The sequence below is a fragment of the Vespa mandarinia genome, chromosome 21 (genome assembly GCF_050613455.1).
Source record: "Vespa mandarinia isolate Hongniang chromosome 21, ASM5061345v1, whole genome shotgun sequence".
In the NCBI taxonomy this organism is placed as follows: Eukaryota; Metazoa; Arthropoda; class Insecta; order Hymenoptera; family Vespidae; genus Vespa; species Vespa mandarinia.
Window position 1 is genome coordinate 3575702 of NC_140830.1, and position 17529 is coordinate 3593230.

The 17529-nt window shown below is 33.6% G+C and overlaps 2 protein-coding genes across 11 annotated transcripts in view; one reads left to right on the plus strand and one right to left on the minus strand.

The window, feature by feature from the left end:
- spg (dedicator of cytokinesis spg) overlaps positions 1-17529 on the plus strand; it is a 35619-nt gene that overhangs the window by 10952 nt on the left and 7138 nt on the right. The gene's annotated exons all lie outside the window — the stretch shown is intronic.
- Positions 256-14038, minus strand: Inx3 (innexin 3). 8 transcript variants are annotated; one of them, XM_085663371.1, is made up of 6 exons: positions 8259-8330; positions 7842-7911; positions 2369-2557; positions 1503-1930; positions 941-1336; positions 256-845 (listed from the first exon to the last, which is right to left on the minus strand). In XM_085663371.1, exons 3-6 carry the CDS (start codon positions 2529-2531, stop codon positions 639-641), a joined length of 1194 nt encoding a protein of 397 aa, XP_085519497.1. In that variant the 5' UTR covers positions 2532-2557; positions 7842-7911; positions 8259-8330; the 3' UTR covers positions 256-638. The 8 variants fall into 8 exon arrangements, with proteins under 8 accessions (XP_085519497.1, XP_085519500.1, XP_085519496.1 ...); XM_085663374.1 differs by lacking the exons at positions 7842-7911; positions 8259-8330 and adding an exon at positions 13932-14038; XM_085663370.1 differs by lacking the exons at positions 7842-7911; positions 8259-8330 and adding an exon at positions 13501-13909.

Consider the following 17529-nt stretch of genomic DNA (forward strand, 5'->3'; position numbering starts at 1 on the left):
CATCTGCTACAATATGTGTACGTGTATGTACATACACACGCACATACATAGATTCCAATGGCTAATTAAATTCTTGCAGAAATGTATCCTCCCGGATGAAAGAACAGAAATAACGAATGTTAGCTTCTTCGATTAATTACCATTCATTAGTAATTTTACATTTCTTCTTTTGTTCTCGCTGTTTATTGTCGTCTACTCGATAAGAAAATATATCTGAAAATATATCATATCTTTCGATTTGATTATTAAAAGGAATGAATTGATAGAACGAATATATTTAATTTCCTAATTAGAATCTAAATAATTCGAGCTTGGGATTAAAATACAAATCTTAATAATATAAATCTACTCTTAGCTCCTCGTGCTTCGATGATTGAGAAAATTAAAGAATTTCTTTTTTTTAATTTTCTTTCCTCCCCCCCCCCCAAAAAAAATTATATATATAAGCAAAATTAAAATACAAATCATATCGTAGCACGAAAACTTTGAACGTGATGTCTTATTAAAGGCACCGACGGTATTATCACAATAAGGAAATTGAAATAGAGGAGGGAAGGAAGAAAGGAAGGAAGGAAGGAAGGAAGGAGGTTGAGGAATTCTTATGGGGTATAGCAAACGTAAACGTTAGAAGCTAGAGCTTAGATCTCCGTGTCCTTGGCATATTTCTCGATCTCCGGATAAATTGGTGACATCTCGAGTGTGCTCGGTGCTGATGGAACGGACGTAGGTGATGCACTACTTCCTGAACCAATGTGGAATCGACGACAAAGTTCCTTCAGAACATCGGTAAACAACATCGTATTTATGTTCTGACCTAGCAGATGTATCAAGAGGAAGTCACCGACCTAAAATATTGAAAATAAAATACTAGATCATTCAAAGAGAATGATATTTTCATATAATATGTATATATATATGTGGAAATACGAATTCAACTAACTTGAGTCTTTCTGATGAGTGTACTGACATCTGAAGCCGAACCGAATTTGAATCGTTTCCTCAGAATGGTTTCGCGTGTGCTAGGTAAAAGAACGATTGCCATACTATAGAGAACAGCTAGGCCTGACATCACAGCCAGTATAATGAACCAGAACCACAGGAAGATGTAGATCTTCTCGTTGAGAATATTCAAAGCGAGCACGCATAAAGCGTCGAGCTTCTGTATCGTGCCGGAAGCACCAAATTTATGGAAGGTACATTTGGTCACTCTTGGAAATCTCTCGACCATTGGATCGCTACGTTGTTCTTGGTTCATGTTGCTAAAGGTTATGACTTCCGTACCGTATGTCAAAAATGCTCCGCCTAGGAAGGTGTCGATGAAGAACATATTACCAACCTGGAAAAATGATAGTCAATGTTAACAACAAAATCGTCGTCTTTTCTTTCTTTCTTTTTTTTCTTTTTACCCATGTGGAATTAAATGATCGGAACGAGATCAAATCGTTTAATTTTGTTTTTGTTATTATCGATATTGGACATTCTCGTTTTGATCGTATACTCACAACATTGACAAAATTAAGTGCCTCGCAGAAGAAATAACCGGCGGCGTAACTGTTGTGCAAATTCAAAGTATCTAGGATGTATTCGACCAATTTGTTTGTTCTGGCCTCGCGTTCCTGCTTGCTATCGACTATGGCACCCCTCATACCGTCGGATATCATTCTGACCTTGCCTTCCTCCCACTGCTTCCACATCCAGTGCGGCACATAAAAGAGAATACCTTGGAAGAAGAGCATGAAGGGTACCCATTGATAATACGAGTGATATCGTTTTTCCTCGTTGTAATCTCCACCTAGACCAGGATGAGCTACTTGCGTGCCAACTTGTTTCATGTTATTCGTCGGCAACGTGAAAGTATACGTTATCCAGCAATAAGTATTTATCACATGAGTTGGCACCGCATTGTCCGCTATGCAATTTATAGGATCTCCTAAAACGATCAACAAAGAAACGGAATTTTAGTCGTATCTAGCTGTACGTTTATGAACGATTACGTTCAAGAGACGAATATAGTGCAATCATGCTCGGTAAATAGGCTCACGTCCTCGGACATATGATACTTTTAACGTCAAGAAGAGAAGAGGACATCTTTGATACTAATCATCACGAGATATATAATGAACGTAGCAGACCGAGTAAGCAGACGTTTGACCTTTTAAAACTCGCCTCGTTAAGTTTCTATTTCTGTACTTCCAGTAGATATAGGATAAACTTCAAAGATGTTAGATCTCGACTGATCGTACAACTTGTTTGTTTCTTAAGTATTAATATAAAATCGCATCTCTATCGTATAATCTTAATTTTTATTATCAATTCACGTAGAAACAAAATTATCAATTGTATTATTTTATATATCATTATGACATACCTATCAAGTTATTGGCAGTAACGATGATGCAACAGGCAAAAAGAATCGCAGAAGTGATTCTATAATGAGCTCTGAATATTATATTATCGATGATGGCTCTGTCAATGAGATATCGCACCTTAACAAACCCGGCTACTGCCGAGACCAAACCGAACACCGCCATTCTTTTTCTTTCCCTTTATTGGCAGTCTAAAAAAAAAAAAAATAATAATTAAAGAAACATTATTAGAACGTTGGAGTTTTAATACACAATTATAAACGTTCAAATGATATATGAAAGAATTATTATTCGTAGTTTGAAATAATTTCATTTGTCTACGATAAAATTTTGTCAATGATTAAAACTCGTCGTCATTGACTTAACTATTATCTCATAGACTTCCTGCATTGACTCAACTACTCGATAAGACTTCCTTGCATTGACCAATAACCACGTTAGACTCTTTGACAATAAATTATCGACAAATATTTCGATAAAAAAAAATTTGCCGAGTTGTCAAGGTCCATAATGATTTCGTCGAAAGCACTACCAATGTTAACCTTCCATGGCCGGAAATGGCAGATGCAACGGGGGATCGATATAGAAGACTGTCGTGGACGAGTACATACATATATATATATATATATATATATATTATATATATATACATACACATACACACACATAGAGGGGGCCTCTTCAGCTCGCAAATTGTTCTCATCGGCGAAACAAAAGGAGACGAGAGAACACGATAGAGAATGGCTCGGTTCCATTCTACAAATTTCCGTGGTAGGTAGGACGAACTCGAATAAAAGAAAAGAAAGAAAGAAAGAAAAATGGCCGCTTATGTCGCAGAACATGTGTATGTGTATATGTGCGCGCGTGTACAGAGAGAGAGAGAGAGAGAGAGAGAGAGAGAGAGAGAGAGGGGAAAAAGCTTTTTGCGATCGTAGTAAAGAAAGATTTTAACGACGAGTCACATAGAAACCCTTTTATCTCGCTATCAGAGTGTTACAAATTTTGAATGAAGTTTCAGCTTAGTTAGATTCAACAATAAGAATTACGTGATAATTCAAGAGTCCTGCGATCATGATCCTGACACTGAGTCATACATATGTATATATATGTCTTCTGAGAATCTTACATTAATCAGTTCCCGGACAATGAATCGAAAGAATACTGGAACAAAAGAGAATTAACAAAATTCCTACGAGTTTACATCGTCATTGAGTTACCAATAATAATTACGTATTTTTCAACGAACGAACATTTTTCCTCCCACTATACAACTGAAATTTGTTCTAAATACAATTGATCTTATCAACAAAAAATTTCTTCTTTTAATACGATAAATATCGTAGTACATTTTTGTTATATAATAACTTATAAAAATAAATCAATAAACGTTTTCGAGGATTTTCATTCGAGATGTAATTGAACAAATTATTCACATATGGTCTTGAAACATCAGAGAGGGATAGAGAAAGATAGATAGATAAATAGAGAGAGAAAGAGAGAGAGAGAGAGAGAGAGAGAGAGAGAGAGAGAAGTGAGCGACCGAGTTATACGTCGTTAGAATTTTATTACTTAATCAATTGAAAACAGGCGGGACGCGTGCCATTGCGACGGGGTCAATCTCCAAGTTCTTCTCTCGACAAGAGATGCTGCATCTCTCTCTCTCTTTTATTTTTTTTATATTTCTTACAAAGATAAAGCGTTTAATTAGAAGCTCAAAAATTCCAACGAATTACCGGATTTTAGTTTCGTGAATATCATCCATGTATTTCTATTAAAAATTTCTAATAACATTCTAATATTATCGGTATATATATATATATATATATTATTCAATTATCTATAATAATATTTTAATATCCTATTATTACCGGTATATACTACTGCGATAATCGTACTAATTATTCTATCACTCTTATTTGTGTATATATATACATATATATATATTTTTTTTTTATTACGGGAAATAAATTATGTTTCTCTTTTTTCTTTCCTCCCTTCCTATCTCTCTCTATTTTCTTTTTTTTTTTTTTTCTAGTCGACGACACACTTCTTCCACACGACATCCTCTCTCTGTCAGGCAATACACCAAGTGTTAACAACACGGCTACCAATTTGTTCCGCGTGATGTACGAGCGTTTCCTCACGGCAATGCTATCGTTCACTGTAATTTATTTTTCCTGGATTTAGTTTTGCTTTTTCGCGACAAATATATATATATATATATATATATATATATTTATATATATATATATATATTTATATATTTATACTGATTTTTAAAAGTGTACAGGGTGTTCAACTTCAATTATTTTATTTATAAATATTATATTGAACATGACCTGAGTCATTTGATCATCTGATACGAACGATGGCGTAGGTGAATCTCTTTCTATTTTTTTTCTTTTCTTAGAATCACTTGGAAAAAAAGGAAAAGAAAAAAAAAAAAAACAAAAATAACTTGCTGAAATCATTCAACGTTTCATTCTCTCTGCATATAATACACACATGTCTCTAAGTTTTCTATATGCAAGACCAGCAATGCGACGAACGAACGAACATATGAAATTTCAAACCATTCTCGGATCCACTGTCACAGTTGCACGCTTATGGTGGATAATTTCAACTGATCTACGGCTTCTACTAGCAACAGTTGTGTCATCACGTCGTTTGATATCTCATCTCTCGGAACATTTTATAATATCACCCTACCCGAGTATCATTTCTATTTCTTTTGACTATATGCATCGAATTTCGATAAGTTCAACAGCGGGATCAAAACTGTCTGCTATTTCCTGTCTAGCAAAGATAAATCCCTTGCTTATATATATATTCGTTCTTTCTTTTTTTCTTTTTTCTCTCTCTCTCTCTTTTTTTTCTTTTAAATATCAATCGATCAGCTCGAAAATATAACATATTTTATATCTCTCGCTCCAAAGTTCTATCGTAACATACAATAATTTAAACAACGATGAGAAAAGTTCAATAGAAAAAACAATAATAATAATAATTAAAAAAGAAAAAAGGAGGAATTAACAAATAATATCCACCCGTTAGATGATTCTTTCTCTCTCTCTCTCTCTCTCTTCTTCAATGTCCTTCGAATTGGTTGTCGCTCGTTTTACGACTCCTCCTATACGATTCCCCGAAAGGCTGCCGGTTAACGAACAGACGAGTTAAACCAGTTGGTCTTGTCTCTAGAGAGTCCAAGAGGAAAGAGAGAGAGAGAGAGGGATGGGAAAGGAGGGAAGGGGATAAACCAAGAGGACACAGACTATATATGACAATGACGAGGAGATGAGAGAGGCTGATACACTCTCCCCACTCTTTATCCTCCTTCCATTTCTCTCGTACATTGTCTGTCTTTCTTACACATTGTCTTTCTCCCACTCTTAGACACTCTCTCTCTCTCTCTCTCTCTCTCACTTTGAAATTCTCTGTTCTTATTTATCTTCTTTAACAATGACCGATTGAACATTTTTATAACAACAAATGTCAAAAGTAATACATACATGTTCGAATCAAGAATAAACTTTCTTAATGTATATACAATTGATAATATATATGTATGTGTACGTATATATCTAGAAATAATTTATGAATGTGTTATATCTATAGAAAAAAAGTACTTCTTCTTCTATGCATTTAAGAGAGAGAGAGAGAGAGAGAGAGAGAGAGAGAGAGAGAGAGAGAGAGAGAGAGAGAGAGAGAGAAAACATTATTAAAATCGAAAAGGTAGAATTTTATAAGCCGATATTCAATAATAGGACTTTCCAATAATAATCATCCGAATGTACGTTCTATATAAAACGTGAGATTTCGTCTGGGATATTAAATTCGAAGTTCTAATATAGAGATAGATCGATAGATAGAAAGAGGCAAAGAGAGACACGGGAGAAAGAGATTAAATGTTAACTCCTGCGAAACCATCATGACTCGATGGTGGTTTTCGATGTCGAGGCTTTTCTCTTCGCGATCGCTGGAGAGAGAGTCGATCGTACGAATTAATCGAATCGAATTACGGATGCTGAAAACGGGTTTCGTGATTTCTGTTCTCAAAGTACATTTATTTCGTTTTACCTTTTATCCCTATTCCTTCCTTTAAAGATCAAAATAATGTAATCCTTTCGAAAGGAAACATTAAATTAATCGTGAATCATTAAAGAAATATTTCCTACATTATTGCATTGATTAATTATTCCGTAAGACTCTAAAATCATTGACGAATTATCTCGTAAATAGAAACTATCCGGGAATACGTATTTTTTTAATTTTAATTACTATCGGTCGACGTTTGCTTACTACATAAGATAATTATTTACTATTTATAAAAATAAATAAAGATATTTACATTTGTGCACGCACATTCGATTTACATTTGCTAGCTAGAAACGTGAGAGAAGAGACATTCATTTGCATTAAATTAAGGTATAATGAGCACTAACGAATTAGTTTCGCGGTCGAGTAAACACACTGATTTATACCAGCTTTTACTTAACAAAGCGAGAGACGGTATTATAGTTTCTAATGTGTACAAAGGGAAAGAGAGAATATCCACGTTCCCACATTCTATGTTGTTCACCAACTGGTCATAATCGCCAGGTGCAAGTTATATATCATTGAACATCGCTAAACGAGAATGGTTTTATGAATGGGATCTTCTATTTGCATCATTTCTACAGGCCTATTATTTTTACATCTTTCATTTGATTCAACGAGTATATGGATGTAAGAAAATTCATTAATTAATAATCTTAACAAACGTTTCTCGAAATGATTGCTATGAGAAAAAGAAAAAAGAAAAATTTTACGTCGTTGATAATAAATTAAAAGCAGATGATGATGATAGAGAATAATAGATAATGTTTCTTCCTTTTAACGTAAAAACTTTCTTCTATATTATGACTTCGAGTCACGTTATTACACAGCAATGAAACAAGAAAACTTTGACACACGTAGGTAGTTTCGTCGACGTGCGCAGGATTTGCCACGTTGGAAGTAAAAGGGCGAGTCCATCGACCAACGCTAATGAGATGGCACGTGGATTTACAGTTAGCTTTAATATACATCATATATATATATATATATATATATATATATATATATATATATATGTATATACGTATGTATGTGAAATGTTGAACGTCGACCAAGCCTCTTACACGACACGATTATCGAATTTCTATTAGTTCGTTCCCGTCAAAAAGAAACTTCTTCGATTGTAAATACGTAATTTGCATGTTCGAAATTTTTTAATAAAGAAAAGAAAAAGACGCAGGGATAATTTAACAAATTCCGAAAATATACACAATTTACCTTACTTGTTAACGAATGATATCATATCGTTTCTTCGTCGATGAACCTCTTGGAAATTATGCACATATCTCGAAATTCAATTCAAAGTTTGTTTACAATACATATATATATATATACTTCCGCTTTCGAAGAATAAGAGAGATAAAATCGTTTAAACTTTACCTCTCGTGAGGTCCTTCCTAATGGAAATATCAATAAACGCAACGAAGTTCGGAGCAAGAAGCAAAGGAGACTGAAAGAAAAAGTAACGATCGAGGTTATTTCAATAATAATATGATAATATTATTATAGAAAATGTTAATAACATTTGAATGAATCAATGAATACGATTATTAATTAAAATATATTATAATATTTCAATGTACGATTAAGAAAGAGAGTAACACACGAATTTACTAATTGATTTATTCGTTTGTAATTTATTATGATATTTGTAAATGAGATCTCGACCACAAAGTACATTTCAACTACGGCACGTGTTAATGAAGTAACGTTATTAGCGTTGCGACAGGTTGTTATTGATTGATAATGATTATACTACACGTGCTCATATTCGTTACACTTAGTATGCATTGGAACCTGTTTGTTGTTTTTTTCAGCGTATATTTTAATTAATCGCGAATATATGATTGTCCGCAGAGGATATGTATTAAACCACTCGTTGTCGAGCTTAGACTAAGAGCGACGTTTACAGCGTCTTGAAATTATATACATAAGAAGTTTATGTCTTTACTCGAAGGACTAATTTGTAAACATTACTAGTGTCCGATGACGTGATCTTTCGTTGTATGTACATTTACTTATATCTTATGTGTGTAAGTAAGATATTTAACGTGATTATTTTTTTTAAAAAAGAAATACATTTTGACTACATTCTTTTTTTTTTTTTTTTTTTTTTTTTGATAACGTTAAGAAAAAAGATCAGTCATTTTTATGAGAATCTTCAATTTTTTATTATTATTTTTAATACAAAGGAATGGTGCACAAAGGAATCCAATGAAAAATAATTACAAAAGAATTTTCTATCAAAGGAGAAAATAATTTCCAATAATAATATTATAATCTTTATGCACTTGAACGCTTCTTACGTCACACGAGGTATTTTTTTCTTTACAATTCTCGAGACTTCGTTGACTACATCTTTCGAAATATCCTGAGTACTTTTTCTCTTTTTATCTTCGCGCATGAATAATTCGTCTTTGGAGGCCGGATAAAACGTCGACACAGATAACTTTCAATCCTGCTATAATTTTTTTTTATCGATATCTTTAAAATATAAAAAGATTGCTAATGTAAAAAAAAAAATAAAAGAAAGGAAAGTAATAATCGATCGAATCTATCGGAATCGAGTTCATAGAAAAGAGTATAGAATTTTAAAAGTAATCAAGAGAAATGATTAATGAACTTCAATAATATTTAATATCATGCGAGAGTACAGTTCAAAGTTCATGGATAAAAGAGATGAGATATAATGAATCGTTTAAAGTCTTCTCAGTTTTCTTCCGCCTGATAATATATTATGCAATAGATATTATAAACTTATTTCTAACTGCAATTAAACATTGTGTTTACTTTTTTCGAATTATTTTCTAGCTGAAAGAGAGAAACGAAGTTGGGAAAGGGGTTGATGGAAAGAATGAAATTTAAAAAATGGAACGAAATGAAATTAATGAAATACCGACTATTCTTGAATGTAATAAAGATTCCGGAAACGGAATATACATACATATCCTCTTTACGTTTGGCGAATCACGTTGGCTGTCTTCTTGTCCGCCTACGAATGACCCTCGTCTTGCTTCGAAACAAGCGTATTCGAAGAGAAAAGAGAAAAAGTACTAAGGGGATAATGGAAAGAGAAGGAAAGGTACGAGCGAGTCGTGACGAGCGTACCGTGTTTTACAATACGTTGTAAAATACGTGACCGTGAATGCCTCTTTCCTTACGTGAGAAGAATATTTCTCTATTGAAAAGTCGATACATTCATTGTTATCGTTGTAAACCGATAGACGAGATCGAATTTTGTTTTTTTTTTCCTTTTCTCGCTAAATATTTTCTATCGTTTAGTAATAAATTTGTCGATATGTATAAAATAAAGAAAGTATATATCTTTTTAATAAGTCATTGTTGTAAAGATCTTTCGATCGTTCGAATGAGATTAAATTCGATCGGTCCGCCATTTTGTCGGGAATATCTCGACGATCTCCTAGGTGATCCAGTATATTCGGAATGATTTAATATTCATATCCTTTCCATTACTTCGGTATACATATATATATATATATATATACATATATAAAACACGAATGATTCAGAAAACCCGTGTCGAAGACTTGCTTCAATATTATTTTTTATCTACTTCCGGAATCCCTGCGCATAATTTTAATCGCTTAAAAAAATCACTTCCCCGGGCGATAACCACGATTATATACGATGCATATACATTCGTCTATCTATATGTAAGTATCTATTAAGGTCAAATGCTCCTCCTTTTACTTCAATGACGAAGAAAAGTGCAAATGCGTTTCTTAGTCTTTCTGCCGAGAAAAAAATATTATTTATATAATTATACATGTAAATATATACAGTATTAATATATCATTAATATAAATGGATAATTAAGAAAAAGAATGAAATACACAATTTTATGGAAAATCAATTTCTTTTCTTTTTCTTTTTTTTTTTTTGTTCGCTATGAGTACTCCGCAAATAAAATTGCAAAGATGAATAGACGGATCTATTATTAGTATACTTTTAATTTCTTTCGACTTTCTCACGTTCCTCTAATGCTTCAGTTGTTTTTGATATTCCCCCTTTCTTTTGCTAGCTATTGATTTATCACAAAGAGGTAATTCATGAAACTCGGAGAGACAAAAGGACATTCAACGCCTACTTTTAGTAATCCAACGTGGTACTATCGCGGGCTCGATATCGAGTATCGCGCCAATAAAAGTCGCCTCTCGAGATGCTAAGAGCGAAGGAGCTTTCCCATAGCCTCTTTGTTCTCCTATAATTCGCATTCTCCGAGTAAACTCTCCAAGATCATAGTGGTAGTAGGTTTTCATGGTTTTCAATCGTTCAAATAATACAAATAATCGGAATCAATTTAGAAATACGCAATATGTGTGTTACACATATCATGGAGTAGAATAACAAATGATAATTCATTGAATAAGATGATAAAAAAGAAAAAAGAAAAAAGAAAAAAGAAAAAAGAAAAGAAATTGGATCATAATGTAATAGTAAACAAAAAGGAAATAATATGAAACAGATCGTAAAACTCACGTAATACTATCGCCATTGAGATTCGTTGATAGAAACGAATGTAATCTGTTCCCTATGCCAGCCGTAACATAAGCAGTTCGTTTATGATTGCGCTTATGCTACTAGCGAATGTATGTTATATGAGATAGAAATTACAGCATAGAAAACGATGATATATTTCTCTCGTTGGAGGCTCCTCGTAAAATGATGACTTCTTGAACGAGGTTAAGAGCTCTCTCTTTCTCTTTCTCTGTGCGTTGCTTGCAGGCAAGCAAGCGAGGTCAAAGAACTTCAATGACGAGTTTCAAAGCTCCGAACTTGTGTCGCATGAAACTACCGTTAATACTAACGTCCATCGTTACTATGAGAGAAAGAGAGATAGAATTCTAGCTGAATACTAAGATCATCCCGATGATATCTTTGAATCTCGATTCAATCTGCTCCGAGTTATACAAGACATATCATTTCTTCGTCATGTCGTTTTCGAAGAATTTCTTACAACGAATAGTCCTTGATTTTATCTAATTTTAAATCACGTAATTGCCTACGTTCTAAGATAAATATTAATTCAATTTTCTTCTTCGTTTTTTAGACTACATTACAATTATAAATATTTCCTTTTTTCGATGAAAGTCGATGAAATTTTATCTACGAAAAAGAAACGAAATAAATGTTATTCGTAAGGAACACGTAAAAAATTTCACACTCCACAAGTTTTACAATTTATCAGGAAAGGGCGTAGTATAACTACGGAGAAAAAAGAAGAATAAAAGGAGGAAAAGACGACTCCCTGGTATCAGGGACCAAATCCTCATCCTTTTATCAAACTTTTATCTACGTTTTTCAGAGCTCCAGTATCTCTGAAAAATGCTGATCCTTGCAAAGAAGGTTCTACGTACTTTTTTTTTCCCCTATTAATTATCACGTATAAAATTGTATGCTAAACGAATTCAAATGATGAGATTCGTCTTTCGATTGACCATTTGGATATTTTATGATCGTATCTTTTTTTAATTATTACAGTTAAAAATTAATAAAAACATTTAAATGGTAACTATAGTTCGTCATTGCGAAAGTACGATTTAACTAGCATTGAAATTTAGTGTTCCTTAACTGCTCTAGCTTTCTCGATGTTTGATTCGATTTAATTAGCCTGCGGCATGGATGGAATCCAAGAAACTATCGTTAGAACTTAATCAACGGATAAGATCGTTTTAGCTTTATGATCAAAGTCGAATCGATTATGCGTCTATTATATAAACATTCCCTCTGAATTGAGATTAAATTATAGATTCATTCAATGATGATATATATAGAAAAGAGAAATTTATATTAATAATCTGAATAATTTCTACGATGTTGCGATCGATTAAAATGATACAATCGTGTATACAATTAAAATCGAACTTATTAACAATATATAATAGTAACTATCATATACAACTCAAGTTTCAATTTTCAATCACCACAGTCAGTGTTGTAATACAATAAAAATATGCAATTAAATGCACAGTACGTATATATGTACATTCTTAAGATATAAACGATGTGACGAATCTCTTTAAAATTTACATATGTGATAAGTGAATAATAAATAATCGTCGACGATATGAGAAAAAAGAAATATTATAGGAACACTGGTCGATGCGATCTATGCCTCTTTGAAGGTCATTGCGTTTTTTCTACGATCACGTACTGTGTATTTTGTAAAAAAACAAAACAGAACAGAACAAAAAAAGAAAAAAGAAAAGAAAATAAAACAAAATACTGATCGAACAAAGAGCGATAAAGTTTTAAACGTTTAACATGCTACTATCGCAGTAAATTAATTTCGTTCTCCATTGTTTAATATCTTTATATGAATGTAAAGATTGCGGTTAAGATTATATAGTTTCGTATACGCATATGCATACATATGTATATTTCCTCTTTTAAAAACGAAAGAATTTTATTCTCTTTATATAATATCGTATAAGTGAAAGTTTGTTACAGTCGAATTATTTCAAGGAATCATAAAAGCTTACAAATGTAAATTAAACTAACGAGAAAAAACGTGACTAAAACGATTTTACCTAGATTAAAATAGTTAATTCAGAGCGCGCGCACACAAGAGAGAGAAAGAGAGAGAGAGAGAGAGAGAGAGAGAGAGAAAGATCGTAAATTTCACAATTAAAAACTCTTTTCAATTGACAAAGACTTCCAATTTCTTTCAGCCACGTAAATAATTGTGAAAAGAAACTAATTTGTCTTCTTTCTCGTAAAATGAAAATTTGATGAAATGACGAACGTTAGATGAAAAAATACCTTTATTTTGAATCAGTCGAGAAACACAATCTGGATTATCCGTAAGATCCCGAGGAAAAGGTTCGTCCTTTTCTCGTTCTCTCTTCCTTTTTCTTTTCTTTCTTCGTACGACCTTTTGAAAGTAGAACCGAGAACGTTCTCTTATTGGCCTTATCCTGGTCTTTTCCCTCTCTCTTTCTCCCTTTTTCTCTCCCTCTCCTCTCCTCTGTCTTTCTCTCTCTCTCTCTCTACGTCACTGGTCTCTTTTCAAACTCACCGGACGAATAGCAGCTACTCTCTTCTTTCTTCCTTTCGTTCGTTCGTGAAAAAGTATTTCTTTTTTTTCTTTTCCTTTTTTTTTCTTTTTTTTTTTTTTTTTTTTCTTTTTGTTATAATGAGCACCCACCGAATACGATGTCACACCTCTTTTACAAGTTTCACCTCCGATATTAAACGCTTATCTCTCGTTAAGCTTCATCATGTACTCGTGTACATACACGAATAGACAAAGAGAGAAATAGATATGTACATGCAAAAAGAGTTAATGGGAGAGAGAAAGAGAGGAAGAGAGCAATCAAACGAGATGAAAATGTGACGAGTTTTTTTTCTACCGCGTTTCTTTTGTTATATACATATATATACATATATATATATATATGTATATATATATATATATCTCCTCTTTCTCTCTCTTAACGAAATTAATACCGGGATGCTTTGTGGTCTTCTTCGAGAATGATATAAGATATTTCTTTGAAAAATTGCCGTACGTATGGAAGAATGAAAGTAATAACACGTCTGCCGCGAACGGGGCCCGAAGTGCGACTGACCGCGTCGAAGGGTTTCCTCGGGCCCCACCACCCGCCATCTTGTTGACGCGCCCCCACGCGTCGAAGGACGAGCGCTAATCCCAACCCAGGTGCGTACGTTAGCCCCTCCTCCTCTCTCTCTCTCTCTCTCTTTCTGTAAATCTACATGTGTACTTTTAATTATTATTAAACAATTTTTATTTACTATATTTATTTATCTTATTATATTATTATTACTATTACTATTATTATTATTATTATCATTATCATTATTATATACAGATATATATATATATATAAGCATACACTATACACTTTCGAACTTTGTATGATATAGTTTAGTACGGTTAAAAAGTAAGTACTTAATTTCTTCGTTTTCCTAAGAAAAATAATAATAAACGTTTACGATTAAACAAATTAAAGATCTTGTTTTAATCGTTAACATTTATTATCAATGCAAATAAAATAAAAGTATTTATAGGGTGACCACGTCTTTTAAGAAATTGTAAACTATATAAGAAATATAACGATTAGTTAGCAAAGGTTCTCGTGTTACCCACGAATTTTTGATTTGAAGTTGCATTATATACGAGTTTGCTTTTGGAGTCTCGTCTTGTTGTATCGTATGATCATGCGGAAAGACCGCAGTCACGACAGACATCGTACGAGTATATATACGAAGGGAAAAGAGATGCACGACTCCTTCTCTTTCTTCGGTCCGTTTACTCGTTGGCCAAGGTTTTCAGCTCGGTGAATACACGGTATCCATGCCGAGAACCTGTTCCCCCGTAAGAGGGCTCGCTTTACCTCTTTAAAGGCTGCGTTCCGATATTCTTTCTCTTTCTCTATTTCTTTTATTTTTACAACGTCTGACTTCTCAACGTGAGAGTAGAAAATTACGAGATTTCTAATGTCTTAACGAATCTAACAACTCTGGACGAATCATGGGACTAGCATTTTATACATTTTATACGTCTATGGGAGTTAATAATCAAAGCGATAAGAACTAAGAAGTCTAAACGAATTATGAGACAAACATTTTATACATTTTATACGTCTATGGGAGTTAATAATCAAAGTGATAGGAACGATCATGAGATTTCTATTGGCGCATATTACGAAATCACATTGATTCGTACGGACGAGAAAGACTTTTGTTCCTGTCCCCAAACGGAATAGTTCAATTATCGTTCTTTCTTCGCATTTATCTTTCTTCCTTGTTATAATACGACCTCGGATGAACGGCCAACATTTATTATCTACGTCGGAGTAATTATTATTATTTCTAATTAGCGTGACCTGCGGCTCTGTCTCGCGTGCACTGCCCTTTTCTCTCCCTACCTACACCTCTCTCTCTCTCTCTCTCTCTCTCTCTCTCTCTCTCTTTCCCTTTTCCTTTCTTCGTTGAAGTAACGCTGTAGTACGCAGGATACTCTCCTCCTCTGCGTAACAGCGTTGAGATCCACCGTTCACCCACAACTTTTTCTTTTCTTTTTGCGTCAGCGTGTAGCACAGTGTAGGAACGGAGAACCCCCAGGGCCGTAGCAAGCCGAAGCTCATCATAAAAGTCAGCAAGAAAGGCTACAAGAAATTTGAACGTACGCGCTTTATGAGTACATCCTCCAATCTGAAATGAACGATTATCATTTATTTTTTTCTCAACATTTTAGAAGCTTCTAATAAAATTATATTTTTTGATGCTTATCCTTTACATGGTGTATTTGAAGAAATTGTAGGATCATTATGGTATTTCTATTACCTTCAGAAACGTGACTACATAAAAGGAATGATCCGGATCGACTTGTTGTATATTTCTCGAAGATTTCCAATGGATTTCGAAACGTTCTCTTGAAAGCAATGCTTCCAAGAATGTAACGATGCATAATATTTCGCATGCGTAATACAGGATGATTGTATTTTCATATATAATAAAGATTCACTAAGCTTAAAATATTCAATATTATTATATGATTAATAAAAATATAGGTACATTGTACGATGTACGACGAAGTATCATTTCCAATTTAAAAACAAACTTAGCCAAATCATTCGTACGTATATATGAAAAATAATGCCGATATATCTCGTACAAGGGAATAAAATGTTAATAATAGCAACGTTGCTACGTTTACAGACTGCAAATGGTAAAAATTGAAAGCTTCGCGAGAGTAATCGCGCTTAATCGTTCGCGATTTGGTCTAATTGAGATCGTGGGGGGCTTTGAGATTTGGCCCTGACATCTATTATCACTACCTTTTACTCTAGCATGAGCATGTGATTGCAACGGTTATAGATGCAGTCGCACGAGTAACTCGTAATACGGCGTAAATCCATGCAGATATTATATTATATATAGGTAGGTAGGATTATTTTCTTTAGTTGTTCCGAGATCATGATATTAACATACGCATATTTTCTTTTTAGAATGTATACTGCAGATATTTCCGGTGGCGACGTATTAGATGCATATGACTACATCTGTACTATCGATCAAAATGTTTTTAACCAAACTGTCATTGCAAATCGATTCGGAAATAGAAAAGGAAATTGAATCACGACGGGACAATTTCCTACGTTATCGACCAGGGATAGGACTCCTGATTCCAGGATGTTCCATTAAATCTAATATTAACGAGTCATAATCTAAAATTGTTCTTTTGTTTATCTATTGTCTAATTATTAAATAAATTTTTATATAATATTTTTAAAAATTAAAATTATCCGGAATACTTGCGAAACGATATAATAGAAAGATGTGGCAGTAAGCGTTGAAAGTAATTTTGCAAGCAGGTTCATGGGTCCTCTCCTTTCTTGAATATATCCAATATCTTTGGAACGGGCCATAGGTCCCAACGACGTTGTACACGTTCCCTGAACCTGTCTCCATGCATCGAAGTCTGCTTGCTCACCTGCATTCCATCAAGCTTGCCCTGGAGGGGAATCTTTCGGGACCCTCAGGGTCGTATTACTTACTACGTAGATAACTTTAATCCAATCTTTCCACATTATTACGTTAACACTCCCATTGAAGGGAATGTAACGTAGATGTATATATATATTATATATATATATATATATATATATATATATATATATATATACATTGTACGTGCATTAACATGGATGCATTAACTCTGGATAAAATTATCGTCTTTCGTCTTTTCAATTTATTTTTTCTATCTTTCTTTTTTTTTAATCTTCCTTTTCTTTTCCTTTTTTTTTTTCCCACGAGATCGCATCGATCATCAAAAACGTTAGAAACGTTTGCGGTTAATCCCGCAGACGATTAAATTATGTGAATCGAATGCCAATCGCTTAAGTTACATTCCTGCATCGCAAAAAGCCCACGTGAGAACCCTACTAATACGGTCCTGATGGAACCCATCGTGTTCGAGAACACGTAGGTACCTATGGCATGCGGTCGACCTGGGTCAGAGGAAGTACCTTTGGATTCTTCCAAAAGCATAAGCCCAAAATATGACGCAACTTGTGACGTA